This window comes from Eulemur rufifrons, chromosome 30 (assembly GCF_041146395.1).
Source record: "Eulemur rufifrons isolate Redbay chromosome 30, OSU_ERuf_1, whole genome shotgun sequence".
In the NCBI taxonomy this organism is placed as follows: domain Eukaryota; kingdom Metazoa; phylum Chordata; class Mammalia; order Primates; family Lemuridae; genus Eulemur; species Eulemur rufifrons.
This window is the reverse complement of record NC_091012.1, coordinates 117,587,646-117,611,913: the sequence shown is the minus strand read 5'-3', so window position 1 is coordinate 117,611,913 and position 24,268 is coordinate 117,587,646. Positions and strand designations below refer to the sequence as shown.

General features: G+C 35.1%; 1 protein-coding gene across 1 annotated transcript in view; it reads right to left on the bottom strand.

Moving 5' to 3' along the window:
• The window catches only part of DMD (dystrophin), a 1,602,346-nt gene that overhangs the window by 666,709 nt on the left and 911,369 nt on the right, over positions 1 to 24,268 (bottom strand). Inside the window, exon 45 of the mRNA XM_069463910.1 lies at positions 13,453 to 13,561. Coding sequence (XP_069320011.1) covers positions 13,453 to 13,561 — 109 coding nt within the window. The remainder of the gene's footprint in view (positions 1 to 13,452; positions 13,562 to 24,268) is intronic.

Below are 24,268 nucleotides of genomic sequence, written 5' to 3'. Positions count from 1 at the left end.
TACTCTTTAGCCAGAGAAATCCCTTTAAAATCCAAATATGGTCATGTCACTAGCCTCTTTAAAATGCTTCAGTGGCTTTCAGTTGCCCTTCAAATAAAATGTGACTGATTTCTCTAGCATGCCTTAAAAAAGCAGTTTAAGAACATGCCTGAATTTTCAGCCCACCTGGAACCTCCTCCCTGACACATTGTGCCTCATCCATTCCCAACACCAACTCTATGCTTCAGCCATACTGGTAATTTTTAGGAAGTGCCAGGTTCCTTTTTGCCTCCAACCTTTTCTTGTGCTGTTTCTCCTGCCTGGAACATTCTATCTCCACTTGTTTGCATAGGTACACCTCCCTATCCTTCAAGTTTCATTGTCAAAATTCTTTTTTCCCCAGAAAGTTTCTGCTAACATCCCTCTATTGTATCACTCCAGATTGAGTTAAGTGATTCCTCCTGGTTCTTCCATAGCATTCTATATCCCAGTTTTTGTCACATATAGTTATTTAATTTTCTTAGTCTTTGTGAGTCTAAGAATTGTGTTTATCTTGATCAACATCGTAGCCCTAGCATCTAACTCACAGGAAAGCACACAGTAAGCCCTAATAAGTTATTTGTTGAATTAGTGTATTAAAAAATTAAGGCTACAAATATGAAATTCACAGTTGGAGAAGGAACTTCACCAATAAGTAAAAGAGTGTATTGGAAAATGGCTTCTTATTCCCTCATGGTGAAATCTCCTGCTGCTGCTAATCACATACTTTATTTCCTTCTAATTAGTTCATTATTTAAATGTTAGTCAGTTGAAATGGCCTTATCATAGCTCTTTTCTGCTGATCTATGAAGCTACTTAGGGAAGACCATTTCACCTTTGTAGAAGTGTGCTAACCATTTTAAGGTTCAAAGAAAGCTCAGATGTGAGCTTATAACATGTTCATCTCTAGAACTATGAGCAATAGATTTCCCATAATATAGAAATGATTACCTCTACTTAGGTAAATCTAAGGGTGGGTGCCTTAATAATTAAATATATGAGACTTGTGCTCATGAGAATTAAAAAATCTAAAATCTAGTTATCCCTCTTATATTTTTTGCTGTTGAGATAGGAAAATGTTCTCCAAAGTGAGGACAAATATTATAGCCTAAAATCCATTTGTATAACTACTACTAATCTTTTTTTTCAAATGATAGGGGAACACTCAATAGTTGTGTACCAAATATTTCACAACACCTCTTTATTCTTAGCATGAATGACTTCGCAGATTTCTATTCTATACTAAGCAAATAATATTCTTGTTTCTGAGTAAGCATCAAAAATATTCTTGGTAAGAAATATTTTTCTCCCTGAAGGAAGCCTTAAAAATATTAGAAAAATACGTTCACCAATCTAAATTCCCTTTATTAACTACTATGGATCTATCAGCTATTATTTATCTAAAACAGGGGCCAGTGAACTATAGCTTGTAAGGTAAAGCCGATCCACCACCTATTTTTATAAGTAAAGTTTTATTGGAACATTGCCATACTCATTCATTTACAAACTATGGCTGCTTTTGTACATTAGTAATAGAGTTGAGTGACTTTGACAGAGTTCTCCTGACCTACAAAGCCAAAAATATACAGTGTCTGGTTTTTTACAGAAAAAAATTGGCATATGAGATGATTTATATTATTAACCTATACCTCTTACTGAAATAGTGAATTCTATAAAGTAATATTTACTTTATGAAGTAGAGGTTTTTATTTGCCTCAGATTACAGCTGCCAAGCTATAAAAGGCATCACTTAATTGCAGCACGTTATGATTTGGTGAATAAATTTCTATTATCATTACTGTAGTTAGAACAGTGGACTGGAAATAGGAAGTGAAAAGCTTCTGTCCTGAATCTCCTCTTACTCAGTTTCCTCAACTGCAGAAAAATGATAATCTTCATTATTCGGTATATTTTTGAGATCAAGATAGATAATAAACACATGTAAAGAATTTTATTATGTGTGATGAGATGGATTGCAATGTTTCGTTTTCTCCATTTTAGGTTTCACTAACTATAGTCATAACCTTATCATTCATTTCGGTATGAATGATACCCTTTGGTATCTGCCACCTCCAATATATTCCTTGAGTGTCCCTTAGTATGGCTGCTTACTGACCTCATCATTTCTGACCACTCAGGTTGGCCCACTCATTCATCTCAATCCACTTGCACCCATGGCTTTGCTCACATTGGCTTTTACAATAATGCTTCAGATTTATCCAGATGGGAAAAATAAATTCCAGTCTAGAAACATGTTTAACTGGGACACCAGCTAGAAGAGAGGTCAGCAATATCCATTTTGATGACTTCTAAAACTGCTCTTAACTTTACTCTCTTTTAGTTTTCACAGAAATTTTATTTATTTATTAATTGTTTAGTTCAGTAGCCTATAGTATTTTTTAAGCATATAATCCTTTCTTCAAGTGAAATCCTAGGAAGAAACCCAGCATGCAAAGTCTAAAAAAGGGAAGGGTAACAGACTGGATGAAATTGGAGATGAGAGATAAAGGGAAATATGGGGACATATTAGAAGAATCTCTACCCTTTTGAAGGCAGAAGGGGAGCCTTTCTAGAAGAGGTGATGAATCCTAGGTTTCTGGTTTCCCTGCTTGATTAAATGAAGTCTTGGCCAATATTCATTTCTATGATTTCATGCTGTAGGCAGTGGGGTCCACTTATTCACCACAGCTACCAAACAAAGAAAACACTAGAGAATACTTCTGGAAAATCAGGTCTGAACACTAAAAAGTATTTACCAGGGGTGCTGTGGTGTTCTTTAAGAAAAGATTAAATGAAGTGCTGTTTAAATATATTTCTTTAATTGATTTTGACTTGCAGCAGGGTCCTGGACTATGGCACCTTATGGTCTTTTACAGATCTACTTTTTATAATTCTGCTGCTGTACTGGCTTTTTGACCTTGGGTTGACAGTTAAAGAACTGAGAGAATAAATAAAGCTAAATAGTAACACTAGTAACACTGTGGGGAGAATCAGGCCTATAATCTCAATGTCTTTTCCTGTCCCGATGGCCTCTTATCTTCTAGAGGAGGAAAAAAAAAAAAAAAAGAAAGAAAGGAAAGAAGAAAAAAGAAAAGAAACTACATATACTACAAGGTTCTTTGTACTGAAATCATTTCTACCTTGCATAGCTCTGAGTTTAGTATTCAGCTTCAAAGGTACTATTATTTAATGCCAAATTCTACCCACATAGTTTTAATATAAGATTCGGATGTCATGCAAGGGGAAAAGGAGGAAGAGAGGGTATTGTTGCTGAATTTCATTTGGAAAATAAATACAAAAGCATGAACAATATGTTAGAATTGATTCTATAGTATGTGGAGCCTCTATCTATAGACTGCATGACCAAGACTCAGTATGTTTAACATAAAGGTAAAAGACAGGCATGTATTTTAGGAAAATACAGGTATATAGATTCAGGGCCATGCTGTTCCCACTGAACAGTCTTTTTTTTTTTTTTTGGATAACCATTTGCTCTAGCCTTTAGTTTCTTCTCACAGTATAAAAAGAAAAATAATATGGTACCTATCTGTTGTAAGATTAAATGGTACAAAGCACAAAGAATACTTAGAAAAATGCCTGGTACAGAGCATGACATTAATGCATGTTAGCTCTAAGATAAATATTAGGTATGTTCAGGTCAATGCAAAATCCAGGGGGAATAATTGAAATGAAAGCAGGTATTATTTTTGAAAAGAGCTATGGTATACCTATGTATTACTGGAATAGAACCAGACTGTGAGACCTTAGAGACCCTCTAACAGAGTTAAACATGAAGTGACAATGTTGTTTTGCCTGATTTACAACAGACTTTTGTTGTTAAGGCACATTTTCTTCAATATGAAACATTTATTCACCCAGATAATAGATACAAATCCATGCATTCAAATGTTCCTTGGAGTCAGAGATCAAGATGGAAATCCCCAGAATCATAGGGATTTGCGTATATAAACTTGCTTATTATATTCACATTCAAGCAAGTTGTAAGGGGTAGTATCAGCTTTTTAACCAGAATCTTTTCATTATTTCTCCCTGTTGGGGTTGCAACACATACTGTGGGTGACCTCCAGAGATTCCTCAAGCTGTAGGCAGACAACAAATTGAATCTGAAAGCTTTATTAGACAAGTTTGTCTTTCAGCTGGTGGGAGTGGATGTCAGCTGTATTGGAAAAAATAAAACTTCTTGTGAAACTGGGTCCTGACCTTGGAAAAAATCTCATATTAAAGTGCACAATTCAATTCTGAGTTATATCCTTATTTGGTAAACATAGAGTACAGGTTCAAAAGAAAAGGACAAGTTTTACCTTAAAGAAATAAGAATCAGCAAGAAAAATAATTGGACTTCTCTTTTGATCATGCTGGAATTAGTAAGCAAAAATGCTTATCACTAATTCATAGGGTTAAAATGTATGCTAATAATCAATGAAAAATTCTTCTCACTCAATTCAGTATGAGACAGAAAACTACCTCCTCTACTTATAATCCATAGTGACCATTATAGAAAGTTTATTTATATCTTTTATCCATAAATTTCTTTGAGAAAAAAGGATAATTCAAGGAAGCTAAAGTGACATTGAAGATTGATTAATTTGTCTTTTTTCAATATTGTTTCCTGCATTTACATTAACATGCATGTTATTTAGTTCCTGCTTTTTAATGTTGGAGAGCAATGATGTGTTTTTAGAGGTGTGATAATTATTCTAGAAGCAGGAATAGAAGGCATTATAATTTTGACCTTTCTTTTTACTATTTCAGGTCTATATTGCAATTTAGGCACTATGTAGTTAGTGTTGCTAGCAATTTTACCTAAATATTAGGATACCTAGGATTGAGAGTTTGTCTAATGAACTCATCATGAGCTGGCAAGCACATTGGAAATGAGATTAAACATATTTTCATAAAAATACTGAAGATGAGAGAAGGAATATACTGTATGAATTTTAAAAGGAAGATAGCACATTAGGAATAAACTATATGAATTTTAAGAGAAAGTTAGTATATAAAACACAAGTTATTAAATTGGATTTCAAGACACAGTCAAGAATGAGAGTTTAAGAATGAGATGGTGAGTTACATCTGGCCTGGAAGATTTGCCTCAAAGCCACAGAACATCCCCATTTGATCAGCACTGTAATTTTTTTTTAAAAAAGGATTTATCACTGAGATTGTGAAGATAAACATATTGGTCAGCTGTATCTCAGCAGGAAAATAAAATTGAGATATATAAGAACACTGAAGAGCACTGAAATCAAACCCAGGGGATGTGGGTTTGGGTCCAGATTCTGCTGCTAAACAGCTGGATAATCACTTAATCTCTCTGGTATTATAATTACGTGGGAAGGCTGACATATTTGATCCAACTGTAAAGTAAATATACTTATTCATTTGGTCAAAATTTATTAGTTCAATACCTACTCCTTGCTAGTCATTGAGAAAAAAAAAACTGGATATACATAGTATCAGCATGTAAAAGTAGGAAAAGAGTATATAGACTTTGTGATATGATTGAGTCATGGTTAGACCAGTAATTATGGAGCAGGGTCCAATTCTGAAGCCTACAACAATAACAACAACAACAAAAATTATGGAAAACACACTTGGGATGGTAGGCGGGGGCACAGAGATGTATAAACATTTGAGAAATATCTTTTTTTGTTGACAGACCATAGGGATTCACCTGATTTATGCTGGAAAAGCAAAGTTTGAGGGAGATTAAATAATAGATTTCAAAGAACAAAGGAATACTGTCTCAATGTACAGTAAGTATAAATTTACCTTTCCTCTTCAAAAAATAATTTAGACAGTATTTGGAACTTGAGTTAGGCAATTGAAAGACTGCCGAACATAGCAGCATTGGTGGAACTCCACCTACTCTTCACTTTTTAAGAAGAGAGTGGGCAGATAACCTTCTTAATATTACTTCTAAGAGAGAGAGAGAGAGAGAGAGAGACTTTCCTCTAGAAAGTAGGGAAGAATGAATGACCTGTCTAATACCTTTTAGACCAAAATCTTAAAATCTATATTTTAAGTGCAAAAGTGGTACAATTTCCTTTTGGAAGCTTCTTTCTTTGAAGGTAAAGTTATATTCAATTTTAAAACTAGTCAGTGAAGTTTTAGAAAATATTAGGAATATGTGCTGACATCTTATATTGTGAGCTGTAGTGCTTTTATGCTTATGAATATGTTTTAATAGTTCTAATTTCTCCTTGAGAATCTGACATTCAACATTATGGTATACTCTATAGTGATTTCAAGCAAAGGTCCTTTCTTGGAGGGGGTTAAGTAGTATAAGAAAGTTAAAGTAAGTTTATTGTAATTAATACTTTATTTTGGTTAAAATGGAAGACATCGGTAATTTGAAAAATTTCTAATGATCAGAGTTGATGTTAGTCTCCTCTTCCTCTTTCTCCTCCAAACACACACACACACACACACACACACACACACACAGCAACTTCCAGGAATGCTTCCAATAAGCATTGGAATTGATGGATTAGAATTTCTCTTCCTTTGCCAGTTTAGACTCCAAAGCACAGCCCTAACTGGAAACAGTAACCAAGCAATAAAGCTGCCAATAGGTTAAGAGTCAGAGAAGAAAGGGAACTTCATCATGACAAAATGGATAATTAACATCTAAATACTTGAGGTTTCACAGTCTATCACTGTCTTGGATATTAACAATGATGCCACTGTTGTGCCTTTTCTGTTAACCCAGGAGCATTATTGAAGAACCTGGCCTAGGACCAGTGACCCCCACTACCTACATAGAAGGACTTCCTTCTGATCAATGTGAGCAATACTGGATGGGGCCTCCCCAGCCAGGGTTTACCGTTATCACTTTCCTTTGTGCACTGTGACACATCTCATTATATTTCAAGAACCCTCACCTCACTGATGCATACAAATATGATTTTTAAGATTAATTAATTCATGCCAAGAGTTGGGGAGTCTCTGCAGCTGCTCAAGGCTTTGAAGTATCTTGGGGAGTGTCTCAAATTAATTTCTTATTCTGTTGTTATAATTTATTAGGGAGCTTCACATTTTTTTGTAAAGTCTGACTCCTGGTATATTAGGCTTTGAGGACATTTTCAAGGTATAGAGGATGTAACTCTAAAACCAGCGATGGTCTATCCATGTCTCAGGTGTTTTTCGCAGAAAAAACTATCTGTTAACGAGGCAGAGAAAGATTTGGCCCCACTGGAACTGATTTGCTTTATCCTAAAGGTTCAGCTGAAGCAGAATCAACAATGGAAATACAACCAGAATGTGAAAGGGTCTGGGTGACAGTTTCCCTATGTTTCTATTGAAGGATCTGGACCCAAGAGGGGAGTAAGAATGTGAGAACTAATTGACAGCATCTTTCCTTCCTTCACTGAAGATAAATGAAGGCCATTTTCACAAAATATTCTGATCATTGCAGATAAGTGAAGGCTATTTTCACCATAAATTAATTGTTTTCTTTCAACTTAAGCCAAACAAATAGTAGTATGCCAAGATTGCATTTAAGTTCTAATTAACCTCTTGCTTTTATGAAATTGCCTAGATATTTAAAGTATTACTGAAATGGCATTAGAATGTGCTATTCAACTTTAGAGATGCAAATAAAATTAAAATAATAAATGTATAAATGAGCTTCTATGTGAGTATGTGATATTTAATTTAAATATAGCCTTCAAAAAATTCAAATGAAGACAAATCACCACTTTGAGATATAGTATACTGATTAATAGTATAAGCTTTGGAATCACTTATCTTTGAATACCCACTCTGTCATTTTCTAGATTTGTGACCTTGGACAAATTATTTAACCTTTCTGACCCTCAGTTGACTCACCTGTAAAATTGGAATCACAACATAACTCATTAAAAAGGTATAGCTGTGGCACTAATTCTAAGACTTCTTGTATTAATTTAGGTTTGCTCAGAAGCAGACTCTGAGACCAGGATTTAAATACAAATAGTTTAACTGGGAAGTGATCCCAGAAAGCCATGGTAGAGGAGAAGGGAAATGAAAAGGAATGGGAAGGAAGCCTATACAGGGCATGCTAATAAGCAGATTATCACTGTGGCAACTGCTCAACCAACCCACTGGAAACCTTTTGTGTGGAACAGACATTGGAAGTATCCTACCCAAGGGATGAAGAAGATGGGATATTTTCCCACTAACTTCTGTCCATTGGTGATTAAACACTATTTCAGGGATGTTTCCTCCCTGGAATAGACACTTCTAGCCTGCTTTGCAAATAAGAGAGCTTCTGCTACAACCAGAGAAAGGACCTAGAGTCACAGGTACTTGTTAGAAGCCTCAGAGTTTACCAGGAAGGATGAGTGCTGAGGGGATATGGGTAGGGCACTAAGGGCCAAATTGGACCCACCTTTCTCCTTTCTGTAAATAAAGTGTTGTTGAAACACAGTCATGTCCCTTTATTTATGTATTGTCTATGGTAAGGCTACTTTTAATATACAATGACAAAATTGACCACATAACCCATAAAGCTGAAAATATTTAGTATCTGACCATTTGCAGAAAGAGTGTGTTGATCCCTCATCTAGTTGGTGGCACAACTGGGATTAGAATTTAGGCTTCTTGACCTCCAATGTTGTGCTTTCCTAATTACATCTGAGACTTGCTCTTTCCAAATTAATTACAGGAAGAGATGGTTTTACCAATGTTTAATCAACTAGAAATATCTATTAACTGGCACTTCTATATGTCTATATACAATGGTCATTAATTTCATAGTTATTACCCTGAGACACATGCATCAAATATCCTGATTTGGAGTCTTCACATTAAGCATATTCTATATGTAATTTCTTTTGAAAATGCTAAATTGGGTATTGTAGAACCTTAATGTTCTCAGGCCAAGCAGCTTGTGGATAAGAGAGGATGTCACATTGACATTTACAACCAGATTTGCTGGCTCTTTGCCTCCATCTGCCATGTGAGCCTTCAGACCCATGCAAAGTTCTGTCTACCTAAATGATTCTGAGTGTCTCTAGAGGAACTTATGGCTATTCTCCCTACAGGTCTCTGCCAGGAACACTGAGCTGCTCTGCTGGGCAAATACAGCCTGATTTAGTGTGTTGTCCACCTCCATTAACTTCTAAGCTACAAAGTCTTTGATGGGGAGGGAGGATTGGGAGTGGAGGTGATGAAATAACATGGAGTTCTCTTTGGCATTCCCAGCCTTGGATCTCACTGTAATCCCACTCTGTGATGCACTCAATTTTATTCTTCCCCATTCACCATAGGCCTGTGGGAGTAGTTCTCAAAGTGTAATCCCAGGATTAGCAGCATCAGCAGCACCTGGGAACTTTTAAGAGATGCAAATCTCATCCCAGGCCTATTAAAACAGAAATTCTGAGGTTGAAGCCCAAGAAGCTGTAATTTAATAAGAAATCAGTGGTTCTACTACATGGTTAAGTTTGAGAATCAGCAACATAGGGCACTGGATGTAGACCAAACCTTCATTTACACTTCCCTTCTTTCACCTAATATAGTGGTTTGTGTGTAAAAATGATTACAATAAAGCCTCCTACCACAGTATGCATTGCCCTTTGCAATGTGACATGGCAGCTCCTCCCTTCAAGAGATGAAGTACTTTCTGCATCCTTTGAATCTGGGTTGACCTTTTGACTTGCTTTGATCCATAGAATGTAGCAGAATTGATGTTGTATAAATTTCAAAGTCTAGGCTTTAAGAGGCCTTATAGCTTTCACTCACTCGCGCGTGGAACACTGCCCTAAGAATATCACATAATGAAGCCTAGTACAGCCTATTGGAGGATGGGAAGCCTTATGAAGAACCAAGGTTCTCCAACCAACAGCCAGCTGTCAGATATCTGAAAGTCAATTTTAGACCATCTAGCTTCCATTTAGTTTCCAGATAACTGTATCCTCATGAATAACACCAAGACAGACCATCAGAATAACTATTCAGCTGATCACAGTACAAACTGCAGACATACAGAATCATGAGCAAGTAAATAACTCTTGTTTTAAGCTAGTAAGTTTTGAGGTTCTCTTTGAAAATCATAGATAACTGATACAGCTAGCTGTCCATGCAACAATTGCAAAAGTTTTATTCCAGCATGCTCATTTGTCATGCAAATTGAAACAATTTATATAGCTGAAGCAGGCCCATCCCATCATATTATGTAATTTAAGTAAGAAGCCATAAGGGAGCTTGGTTTAGTGTTAAAAAAGACAAAAAATAAACAAGAAGCTTTGAGTCCAAATTTCTATACGTATAAAAGAAGAATATTCAACCAGTTGATAATTTCAATGATTATTCCAAGTTCAGAGCTTTATTGTTCTAAGAAAATTAAATAGAGTAAACTGATTTTCTTCTATTCCTTAAGTAGAAAAAACACAGAAACATATATCACTTTTACTCCCCGTACGTTCAAGATTGAGTTAAATTAGATCAACTACTGGCTAGCTGCCTCCGTATCTGGAATTTCCATTAGGTTCTTGGACAGAGAGATAGTGCATGGCACAGCAACAAAACAAAACACAGATTTTGGAGCCTGACACACTTGGATTGAAATCCTGGCTCTCTTTCTTTCCAGCTGTGTGACCTTAATCTAGCTATTTCCCCTCTAAACCTTGGGTTTCTAATCTTTAAGGAAAATTGTGGATAACCATGTGTACTTGCAATTATTTTGAGGATAAAGATATCTATGTACAAAAAGCTAGACATGAAAAAGTAGGAATGCAATAAAAACTTCTTATAATGAATTATAAATTCTATTGTATTAAAATATAGTACATGAAATAATCATACATTAGAAACATAGTACAAATTAGATTTCCTTTTATAGTATATTTATTTCAGATTTAACTTCCTATAAGCCAGGAAGTCAGGAATAGAAACAATTCTTAATTCTGATGTGTAAACCAGAATGTTAAAGCAAAGAAAAAAAGTCTTATTTGAATAAAAGTAGCTCTGCATCTAACTGATTGCCTATTGATTTCTTTTCATGCAGCATTTGTGTATTTAACGTCTTGACTTTATGCTCAGTTCTGTGACAGTTTGCTAACGGGGATCAAAAGCCCCTGCCTTTGAGAAAATTCCTCTCCCTCACTTCTTCTCCGGTTCTGGGCCCGACTCCTCTAGCTGTCCTGAATAGATGAGGGTTGAGGGCATTCCCAGACTCTCCTTTCTGACAGCCATGTGGAGGACGTGGGGCAAAGACAAGGAGTGGGAGAGAGTATTGAGGCCCTCACATTGGGGCGAAGGAAGTAGGGCAGTAGCTATGAAAGATGAATCTCTCTCACTGTTTCCATAACTCTTCCCTTTACATCAGCTTTCTGTTGTTCTCTTAATGGAAGAGCTTCCCTGACCACAATATAAACAATGATGCCCTCATCCCTGCTCCCTGCTTTCTTGTTCTATATAACTGTGTTTCTCAAACTTCAATGTGTACAGCAATCACCTGGGGAGTCTATTACGATGCAGATTGTGATTCACTGGGTTTGAGGTGGGGCCTGAGATTGTAACAAATACCCATTTGACATCAATCTGTAGACCACACTCTATAGCACTTATAATCATTGAGATAGAATATATTTTCTTCTTTATTAGGTCATCACCTTTCTCTTCCAACTAGAATACAAGTTTCATGAAAGGGAGGACTTTATCTTACTCGTTGCTTTATCCTCAGCACCTAGTATGATGCCCAACACATAGAAGTCACTCAGTACATATTTATTAAGTGGATAAATTATATATGTTGCTGGAAATCAAAACTGGAACTTTGTACTTTTCTTTAGAAACATTATTGTTACATTTAGTACATTACATGTTAAATGGATTTCTGTGCCCTGGCTTTGAAACCTTCCTACCATATGTAAAGTGGCTTACATGGGGGCATAAACCCTTAAGTTCAGACTTCAACAAACTTATAAAGAAATCATTGGAACACAATCTTTTCATAGAGTTTCAGAGTATGAAGTTAAACATACCCAAGACAGCTAGAGAACAAACACCAATAAATGATAATACAGGGACAAACTATACATATGTGCTGAGGGAACCAAAAATTACAACTCATAAAAAGAAATAAACCTGACATAATTAGTTGAATATAACCCTGATATAGCAATTTTAGTGTCCCAGATTGACAAAAAAAAAAAAAAAAAACAATGCTTGCACATCTTTTTCAAGTCTCCAATGTCATTAAATCTAACTCTGATGACTGCTCAGAAACCCCAGGAGGGACATGAAATGTACTGTCCCAAGATTGTACAGCTTCTTTTAACCCAAGCATTATTTATGCCTTCTATTGAATGATGATTGTGCTACCCTGGCTGTGATCTTTCCAGTTCAGTATATTTCTACTTTATATAAAATAAAAATCAACTTTACCCGAAGAAGCAGTCACTATGCTTTAATGCTTCAATCATTTGATCTTTGAAAAGTAGACAAGTAAAAAAAAAAAAAAAAACCACCCAAAGATGTTTTTAGTTCTGCCTAATTATAGAATGGTATAGCAAAGAAGTTTTCTGGCTTCTTTCCTCTGAGAGTGAAAGCCAGCCTTACCTTTGTCATGAGAATTTATGCATACCTTCTATCAACAACTGAATAGGAAGTGAAATAAAATAGACTGAAAATATGCAGTGAAAACAAAAGTTAAAACTATAACTGAATGAAGAAACATTCCTCTCCAAGTCAGCTTGTGGTAGTCACAGTCCATTTTTCTGTTTCTTGAACTAAAAATGGAAGAGCTCTTGAAAATTATTTGCAAATGGGACAGAGAGAGGTGCTGCTAGGAGGACTGTGTGTGTTTCTGTGGTTTCTCTGATTTTTATAGGCATAGTTGAAGACTATTGTCTAAATGATATAGGTTTCATTCAGATGGCAACCTCGTGTATTTAGTGTTAGTGGATACTCTGACGCTTCACCCTGATCCCCTCTTCAGGGACAACGCATGCATCCCTGGATGCTGGGAATATTGGTTAATTGCCTTCAGCCTCAGAAAACTCTTCCAAGTTGTCCCTCAGCTCTCAGGGGGCAGCCATGGGCAATGGCTGGCGCCAAGTGTGGAGGCCCGCTCCCTGCAATTCAGGACAGCTCTGCAGAGCCAGCTCAGCTCTAGGGCTCCTGCATGACTGGCCGAGGCCTCTCTTGCAGCCAAATCACATTTCAGACTCTACCACTGTCTCCCTTGTGCTTCATTCTTCCTTTTAAATGAATCTCCAGAAAACACTCCTCAATATACCTTTGTCATGCAACACTTTGAATCAATTTCCAAGGAACTTACTCTAAGACTAGTTGCATAATCAATAACACAAAGCTTTATCACTATCTTCAGAATTGGAACAAATTTGCTCTTTCACCCTGAGATCATTTCACAGCCATTCTTTTGAATAAATAGCTAAAGCCAAAGGGAGTGGGATCCAGCATACTTACAGGCTCCAATAGTGGGCAGTCCAGGAGCCAGGTCAGGCCTCTTTGCCCTCAGCTCTTGAAGTAAATGGTTTACCGCCTTCCACTCAGAGCTCAGATCTTCCAACTTCCTCTTGAATAGAAAAGCATACACATTACTTATTTGATTAACACTTTGAAGATAACTTAATTCATGAAGTTATAAATCTCTTTTGTGAATATATTATTGGATTTCTATTATATTTTACTTTTAAATTAATTTTTTTCTGGGTAGAATTCCCTTCAAAGGAATGATAATTATTTTAGCCGACCACCCTACAAATATTTATTGATTGTTTGCTGCATGCAGACTTTTCCTTCAGGCACAATTTCATTTAAGGAAGTAGAGTGGAAACATTAGTGAAAACAAAACAAACAAACAGTTCCTTCAGAAATTGGCTTGACTTCTTAAAATAGTATCAAGTGTGGCTGCATACTAGAATTATCCAGATAACTTTTTAAAGGTCCTAATGCCCTGGTTCATCCCAGATCAATTATATCAGAACCTCTTAGGGGGAGGGGCTGTGGTAGACATGGGGATATGCCATCCAGAGCCCCCTTCAAGGAAAGATTCTTGTCCTAGATGATGGAAATGATGTCAGTGGACATTCTTCAGGGACTGCCTCAGCTGCAGACAGCTGCCTTGTGCAAGGGTACGCCCTTCCCTGGGTAGCCCTCATTCAATGACTGATGAAGATGAGGCTGTAAAGGCCTGGCCAACTTGGCTCAAAGCAGGACAAGTTTGAAAGGCTATTTCAGCTGCAGAACTCCCCGTGGAGTCAGCCAAGCCTGTATATGGCCAGTGGTGTGCTGGTGGATGTTTAACAACTGGCTCTCCAGGGGAGAAAAAAACATTCTGATTTTAGTGTTTGCCAATTTCTGTAGTGTAAATACTCCCACCATGGTCAACTTTAAATTACCGAGATAACATCAAGTAGTTTACAAAATGCCTGAAAATTTAACAATAATCCCTCCTGAGCTGACATAAGCTGGCTCCAACTCACCACTGGGCAGGCATATGATTAGTTATAGCCAGTAGAATGTGAGCAGAAGTGATGTTTGTCAGTTCCAGGCTGATGCTTTCAAAAAGTGGGTGAGGTTGTGAGGTTTCTACACTCTATCTTTCCCTTTCCATTCACTGGAAGCAGAGGACTCTAAGGTCCTAGGGTAAAACTTCACAACTATGAGGTGAAGGTGAAGAGAGTTAAGTCCTATTGCCCTAGAGCAGTGGTTTTTATACTTTAGGATCAACAGAATCACCTGGAGGCCTTGTTAAACACTGACTGCTGTGTAGAAGCCCCATAGTTCTGGGTTTAGTAGGTCTTGGGTGAGGCCCAAGAATTTGCATTTTTAATACTTTTCCAGATGATGTTGATACTGATAGTCCATGACCAAAGCCTAAGGCATCCATTATACCTGATGAGTTACCCAAGCATCTAAGATGAACTAGATATGTACTATCTTTGAAAAAATAACAAAATAGGCCCTCAAATAATTTTCAATAGGACTTAATTCTCTAGAGAAACCCTAGTAGAGAAAAGTCACCAAGGGCAGAGCCACAGGATTGACAGAACCTAGGTTTCTGTAATAACACATTCCGGAAAGCTGCTTGGCCAGGAACACATACACTAGACTGTCACATGAGCAAGAAAATCACTCCTATCGGGTGTTAAGGCACTGAAATTTTCAACTTGTTAGAACTAGCAGTACATTACTAATATAGTAGCACTACTCTTAAAAGCTTTATGAGTGCCTATGAGGGTTAGTAGCATTTTTATATAGCTGTAAATTCCCATGCTTATGCTGTGAGGAATATAAATAATTTTATTGACATTGGATTTGGTTAAAATGAATACGTTAACAGAAATTGCATTTCTATTCTGAAGAATCAAAGTTGGAAGAGCCAGAAACTACAAACCTTTTAGAGAGCTATTGAATAAACAGGAATAGTAATGAACCCAACCTAACTAGAATGTTTTATATATGTGGTGTGTGGTGTGGTTTAATACTAATCATTAACCTAATGCTAATCATTTCAATAAAAACATGCATGCATTTGTTTATCCATTCAAGAAAAAAAGTTCAGCTGCTACTCTGTGCCAGTCTCTGTGCCAGTTACTAAGCTTACAAAAATGAAGATAATAACTCTAAGCATTCACAGCCTTGTGGAGAAAACAGGCATGCAAATAAATTACAGCAGAGTTTTTAGGAAATAATAATGATTTCAACAAGATACAACAGGGAACAGCTTACTCAGCCTGACGAGGTCAATAAGTTACCCATAAAGCTCACACCTGAATTGGTCTTAAAAGATGACTAGGACTTTTTTAGAAAGGGACCGTTTGAGTGCCAGGTAAAGAAAAGGGCATTACAGACAGACAAAAAAGCAGGTGCAAAGCCACAGAAACAAGAGACATGAGTCTTTTCAAGAAAAAATAGACTGATTATCTGGACTACCGTGTTTATAAGGAACAATCCAAAACTTTTAGGACGGATCCAATGGCAATTTATTAAAGCCTTGTAAGGTGAGATTATTAGATTGTCTTCTAAAACCAGAGAGTGGATGGAAGTGTTTAGAGCGAGGAGTTATATAATAAGATTTATGCTTCTTACAGTGTGGAGGCTTTATCGGGGGGAGCAAAGACATGTGTTGGGAGAATAATGTGGTAATTGGAGTGAGAAGTGGTCAGGACCTGGCTGAAGGCTTTGGCCATGTAGACAAAGATAGAAGAGTGTGTATGTGTGTGTGTGTGTGTTTATTTTCTCATCTGTGGTAGTTGAGATTTTGAGCTGGTAAGTGCTGAAGAGAAACTTTCTATGAAGGTGTTTCTTCAAGTCTACCTTATCAGTGTGTGTCTTTCCAGTTAGTTAGACTATGTGCTATTTGGAGGGCAGGTACTGGGTCTTCTATTCCTTGCATGGTGTTTTCCTCATATCCAATCCAGTGCTTCCTACTGATGGGGGTTCAGTAAATATTTCTGAATTGAATCAAATTATATAAAAATGGCTACTTGAATGAAGGAAAAAAGAAAGAGATAATCGAATTTTTCTCCTCCTAACTTGACTACAATATGAATGTCATTGATGAATGACATTTTAGAGGACTTGAAAGAGCCCATGTAGATTTTCCATGTATGTAATCATTTTATTAGGCTTTTATAATTCTTGAACTAGACTGTATTTGAAAAATCAATCTCCTAGCAAGAGTCACAAATTCAGGCTCCTATAAGGACTAGGTGGTAATGAATGGAAGAACAAGACTTGCCTAAAGCAGAGAGCTACAACTTCAGTTGCAATTGGTGATTGCCAGCAGAAACATGGGAATAAGTTAAAAAACAGAAAACAAACAAAACTCTCTATTGATCATATTCACACATTAGTATATGCAACAGTTAAAATCAACAAACTAGGTGTATGTGGAACAATATGGGTGGGTCCTTAAAACACAGTCATCAATTTTCAAAAAGATAAGAAACAAAAATTTATAATACAAGGTAGTTTATAAATTTCAAATATACTTATAAATAATATTACATATTTTACAAGGATAAAGCAGGAAAGGAAATGGTGGTAGGATATTATTGTCACATTTAAGAAATTTTGTTAATTGGTTGTTAAGCACAAACATTAATAAAAAATTATGTAAACTTAAAATTAAATAATCTGTATTAAAAAAGGTAATATATACTAAAAATTCATCACTTCCTAATTTAACCATCGTTTATGTTCTTGAGGTTATGTCTATTGTGTCTGACATCAAGTTGAGAGTAGAATCAAGACTTTTAATTTTTTCACCCCGAATACATGTTGCTAAACATTTGCTAGCATATCAAAGAATATGATTTTTTATTTATTAGTAAATCAGCCTTGAATCCAAAGCCATCAAAAAAATGCCTCTTATCATTGAGGAAAACTACCATTGAAGGTCATGACACATGGATAATATTTTTAAGTCCAGATATCAGAGCCTAAACACTGAGAATTAAATATTGTAAAAGGCTAGTTAATAATATATGTGAATAATAAAATAATACATTTAAATCTTTTGGTTCCCCTGTGAAGTTTCTGTAACTCCACAAAGACAGAATACTTAATATTCAACTGGAAGTAACCATGCTGATAACAGAAGTAGCAATAGATAATAGGGAGGAGACAATAAGCATAAGAACTTATATAATGAGAAATGTGGTAATCATAGTCATTTAGTGAGGAGATGACAGTTCAACATATGGGGAGGTCTCATCATACACCATTTAATTTATAGGAAATATCCTATATGTGATTATGGGGGGAAGGGAGGAGGAGAGAGAGAAAAAGGGGAGAGAAAGAAAGGAGGAGGGAGAGAGAGAGAGAAAGGGAGAGAGAGAAAGAAAGAGATAGATATGGAGAATAGAGATTGATTTAAATACTGCTGGGTCTGCCCATCCTTCCACTCAATAGGCATATGGTCCCAGAGTGAGTGGACAAAGAAAAATGAAAGTTTGCTTTTCCTACAGTTGACTTAGGTTCCACTTTTTTCTCATGGTTTAAGCATCTCACTGAATTGCATTTGATTCTAATATTAAAAGTTATGTATTTATCTTACAGCCTGCCTTCTAAAAGCAAATTAAGCACTTCATCTGGGTCTCAACTGAAGAAAGAGTGAGTTGCATTGAACTTCATCATGTTCTACATGTATCACTAAGCAGAGCAAAAACTGATATTATAATGATGACCTTGAAAATTAAAAAAAGTTTAAACTACCTCATTGTAATTTAGAATGAGAAGTCTTAGATTTCTGTACTAATTCATTACTACTGGTTGTGTGATCCTCTAGCAAATCAGATAGGTTACTCGATTTTATCATCCTTGAAACCTGGATATAATACTACCACCTAACTCACAGCTTTGTTGGAGAAACTAAATGAGATGTTTTATGTGAAAAGAATTTTGTGAACTGTGAAGTACTATAAAATTGTTGGTTAGATATTATGCACTGCTTAATGAAGCAAAACAAAAGATAGTCAATAAAAGTTTTCATTAAAATAGTTACAATAAAAATATTTCAGTGCTTAAAGGAATAGGTTTTGGTTATCTGGGAAATAACATGTTTGTATATTCAATTTCCCTTTTATTAATATAGAAACTTTCAACAGTCTATCCATTTACTCAAATGTTACTTTTCCTACTGTTATTTTCAGAGAGGTAAATAAGGGGTTACTATAATTTCAAATGTAGAGGTGAATTTTTGAAATTAAGTAGAATTTCCACTGTGCCACAAACATCTAAGGGTCAAAAGTACAATAAGTTCAGAACTGTAAATTCCCCAATCTTTCATATATATTAGCATATGAGATAACTTCTGAAACGCCTACAGTTCTTGATTTGACTGGTCACAAAAAACACTCTTGCAACTTCTTCAAGAATTTGGTGTACTTTAGAGTTGAAATTGAGTATTTATACATTCTGTGAGTTCTTTTATGTTTTGTTTCATTTTGCTTTTTGTTTCTCTGGCGTGTGCCTACATTGCCTATTCTCTCATCTTTTCTATTAAGCTGTAAAATTCTTTTGGACAGCAAAAAATGTTTGGCTATAGTGACTAGTGCACTGTTCCTCATATAATAAACTTTAAGCAATGTTCAATAAAAATCTGTAAAAGGTAATGATTTGCTATGAGTGTTAATAATCCATAAGCAAATTTAAGGGAACCAAATATATGTTTAAATCCCAACTTCTTTAAATATCAAATCAATGGGATAATAGTTTTTATGTCCTATTCTTTACTAGATTTCCAGAAGTTTTAAACTTCGAATATGCTAACTAAATTTCAGGTCCTAGGTTTTCCTCATGAGAGCTCCAAATTCAACAATCAGAGTGGATTCATATTTTACCCAAATGGAGAAACTTTGAGAGCATTTTTAATGGTAAATTTAGTTTCATTATAGGTGACTTTTGCAGCTGAGCATGATTTTCTATTGTATATACTTTGCTTGGAAATATTCGTTAAATGTTAAGACAATTATATTAATATCAAAAGATGTGAAATTTCTTTTTCATGAAGAGCAAGAATTAATTATAAGAAAAAGTGATTTCTCCATGGTATATATACATATACCACATTTTGTTAATCTACTCATGAATTGATGGGCACTTGGGTTGATTCCACATCTTTGCAATTGTGAATTGTGCTGCAATAAACATTCAAGTGGTGGTGTCTTTTTGATAAAATGAATTCTTTTCCTTTGTGTAGATACCCAGTAGTGGGATTGCTGGATTGAACAGTAGGTCTATTTTTAGTTCTTTGAGGAATCTCCATACTATTTTCCATAAGGGTTATACTAATTTGCAGTCCCACCAACAGTGTATAAGCATTCCTTTTGCTCTGCATCAACATCAACATCCGTTGCTTTTTGACTTTTTAATAAAAGCCATTATAATAGGGGCAAGGTGTTATCTCATTGGTGTTTTAATTTGCATTTCCCTGATTGGTGACTTGGACCATTTTTTTTCATATGTCTATTGGCCACTGTCTATCTTCTTTTGGAAAGTGTCTGTTCATGTCTTTTGCCCACTTTTTAATGGGGTTGTGTTTTTCGTGCTGATTTGCTTGAGTTCTTTGTAGATTCTGGATATTAGCCCTACTCAGCCATAAGAAAAGGATGAATTAGTGCCTTTTGCAACAATTTCGGTGGAACTGGAGACCATTACCCTAAGTGAAGTATCCCAGGAATGGAAACACAAACACCACATATACTCGCTATTAAATTGGAATTAACCAATGAGCACACATGTGCACATAGGAATCCAAAACTCAGTGTAAATCAAGCAGAGGGAAGGAGAGAAAAGGAGAGGGGCAAAAACCTATACAACGGGGAGAATGAATACTATTTGGGTGATGGGCACACTTATAGCCATGACTCAAGCATTACAAAAGTGATCCATGTAACCAAAAACATTTGTATACCCTTAATTCTTTGAAATAAAAACAAATATATAATAATATATAGTAAATATTTGGAAAAGAAAAGAAAAAGTGATTTCTGAATACAGTTCTCTTTTTAAATTTAAAATGGATAAATATTTAAGGTGATGGATATCCCAATCATCCTGATTTGATCATTACACATTGTGTGCTTGTATCAAAAATATCACATGTACCACAAAAACATGCACAACTATTATGTATCTATAAAAAATAAAAATAAAATATTTTAAATAAAAGAACTAATGACTTACTACGGTAGATAAAATTGTGGCTGCTTTCCTTCCTCAAATTTTTATGCATTTTTAAAATATTGAATTTACCATTAAGAAAGCATTCTAGAAATAGATGTTATTTGAGGTGTGATGTAAGTAAGAAAAAGTCATTTGTTCAATACGATCATAAAAACAAAATCATTTATTTGTAAAAACATATATAAAATGTTTTAAACTCTATTTGAGTTTGAGATTTCCAAAATTGAACAACAGTGTATCTTTCTCTTGTGTCAATGTGAAGTATGCAATTAATATCTGCTGAATAAATAAAGGAATCTACCTATGGCTATATATACACAGACATGCATGTGAACTTTGCAACTGAAACATGTATGTCTCTGTCTGTCTCTATAAAGGTAATTATTACAACTGAGGACCAGAGTTGAAACTCAAATCTCTAAAGTGCTTGCCTAGTTCCAGTATGAGCTACTGAGTAAGTAAATTGAGACTTTTCACCCAAATATTTCCTCAGAAAAGAAAGTCAGCTCATATTAGAGCCTTTAAAATGTCTCCTGTGTCTCAGTTGTTTTATTTAGAACAACAATATTGCACATTAGCCTGAAATAACCTCAGGAGATGTGAGTTTGGAATGTTTATAGAAGGGTTATGACAGAATTTGCTTAATCAAAAAAGGAGGCAAAGAAAGTTAATAAACCACCAGCAATTATTCCTGATGTATAACCTCACAATCACCAGTGGTGTTGGTCATTGTAAGCAAGTCTTTTAAGATCATTTTAAAAAGTCAAACAATAAAAAGTGAAACAATAAGTTAGTTTATTGGGGAAACCAAAATTCATAACTAAGAAAAATAACAGATCAACTTTCTTAATACTTTGTGAATGGATATTGAAGTTTGGGCTAAAAAAATTCAATGATGGCATTGAGAAAGTAAAAAATGGCCCTGCTGGTAGATGGTAGCTAGTCTGTGATGGTCCTAGCTGAATGTAAAAAACACTCACAGAAAATAAACTAGATAGAGACAAGGCCACCCCATGGCCATGTTTGGAACAAGACAGAAACGAGGCCACTCAGCCATCACAGGAATGATTAATATGAGGCACTGCTACTCCTTTAACAATGACATCTCTAACCCTGCTTTAATCCTCTCACCTTCTAGTCATGTGGGGATTCAAACAATGCCATATTGCAAATAAGAAGAAAGACTATGAGCTCTGGAATTCTAAAATATATTAATACAAATGAAGAATTTGAATGAAATTGTTGCACAAAATATAAATATGGCAAAAGCAATATTTCTAAATCAGTGTGTTATTTTTTAAAATGTAAGATTTGCAAATATGGAAGTGCTACTCAATTAAGAACTTAAATATAATTAGACATTTGACAATCTCATTCTTATCTCTAAATGCTTATGTTTACAGGTTGTTCAAAATCTATAAATTTTACCTTCTCATTGGAAAAGTGGAACTCTCCCCATGTTCAAGCATTGTGATTAGCGTTTGTTCAACCTCTTATAGTCTAAAACATTTTTTGCAATTACAAAGAAAACCTGTATTTTTTAAAAAAATAAAACACTGCTACTCATCTATTAATAAATTATAAAATACTTCTAATATTGTTACTTTCTTTCTTTAACTCCTCTCCCAACTTTTTCTGTTGTTATTGGCATGGAAATTGTGCTCACTAAATATGCCAGACAAAATAGACTTGCTGATTTGAGGGGACAACTTATGTCTGTTAATTCTCTGTTGATTTCTGATGTTAGAAAAAAAATTACACCAAGTAAATGAGATCAGATCCACAGTAGATGATTTACAAAATCCAAATATTGTTATAATTATAATGTTTAATTGGGCAATATTTTCACCAACAAGATACTAATCAACTTCTGATACTGTTATAATCATAATATTTAATTGGGCAACATTTTGACCAAGAAGACACCACTTGACCTGTTATACAATAAATAAATCTTGAGACATACATCTGTTGTGAGTAATATATTAAAGATTTTTAGGCAAAAAATAAACCCTAAGGAAATTCTTGGAAATGTAAGATGTTGATGTTGGCAGTAGAACAAACTCGTTGAGAGAATAAAAAATAGCTTAATCTAGTTAATTAACAACAAAACAGCTGGGAAAATGAAACATCCCTGGTTGTGATTGACTGTAATTGAAAATGACTAATGATGCTGTCATTTTGCAGCTTATATCCGAGGAAATGATGCCTGAAAGATTATAATTGACCTCTTGACCATTTGTCTACAGCAATTATTTTGTGTTAAAGGTTAGGATGGAACCCTTTGGCCAAATATAGAAGGCTCCTCACACCTTACTTTGTCTGTTACATTTAAAAATAATTCAAGAGCAGTAAGTAAAATATATTGTTAGGTTTATGTAAGCAATATTTCTTTCAATAATATAAAAAGTTAGCAAAGCAAGCCAGCTGGCTTCAACTTATCACTTCAGAAAGTAACAGAGACATTTAAAATTACATTAATGCTCTCAGTTCTAATATATGGAAGGTGATATATGCATTTAAAAATATATACATACATTTAAAAAATAACAGAAAGAGTAGTTTTTCAAATAAGGTTAAAAAACAAATATGAATAGAAGAAAATGGCATCGAAATGCTTACGTTCAAGAGAGTTAAAAAAAGAACAATTTAAAAAATCAATTAACAAATGGTTTATTTCTTTTGTAGTTATTGATATTGTTACAGATGGCAGTTGTTTTTGTTGCTATTGAACTGCTAAATGGGGTGTTATTGAGGATCCATTTTGCTCTGCGGAAAATAGAACATATTAAAATCTATTTCATCTATGGTATTATCATAAAATACTATTACCAAAGATTATAACTTTGGCAAAATTTTAAACAATTTATCTAACTTATATAATCATTCTTCAATAATGTCTGAAGTTAACATGAACGAAGAACATACAAATGAAATTAAATAAAAAGGGTGTGTATAAGAGGGGGAGAGGAGGAGAGAGAGAGAGAAAGAGAATTGAAAAGCAAAACAAGGAAACTTAGTTCTTTAATCATACCATTCTAAGATTTTTCCAGTGATTTTGCATCAGAGATCTAGTACTACATATATGTCATTACTAGGATTGTCTTATAATACATATTTGAACTTTTATGGGAAATCCTCAAAGAAAATAAGAAATAAGTTGGTTATTCAGAGATTAAAAAAAAGGAAACCAAAAATATACCATATATGAAAATTAAAGAAATTCTAGAGAAGTTGATGAAGTGAGGAAAAGAAGGAAAAGGAAAGAAGCTGAACAGGGATGAGCCCAGCTTCCAATCAGAACTCAGCTTGGGAGGTGAGTGTAGGAGCTGGACAGACAGGCTGTCTGATGCAGAACTTGGAGGAGCCAATAGACAGTCAATTTCCTGAGACAGAAGCATTTTCCATCTAATATGTCTTTAATTAGAATGTCTGCAAGCAGTGGACATATTAATTATCCATTTAAATACTGGAGCTTACACATACATATCATGAGTGACTTTCATTCTCTTTTTAAAGAATATCACCTTCTTCTTCACAACTGTTATAGTTTCCACATGCATCTCCCCCTCCGAAATAAAGCAGA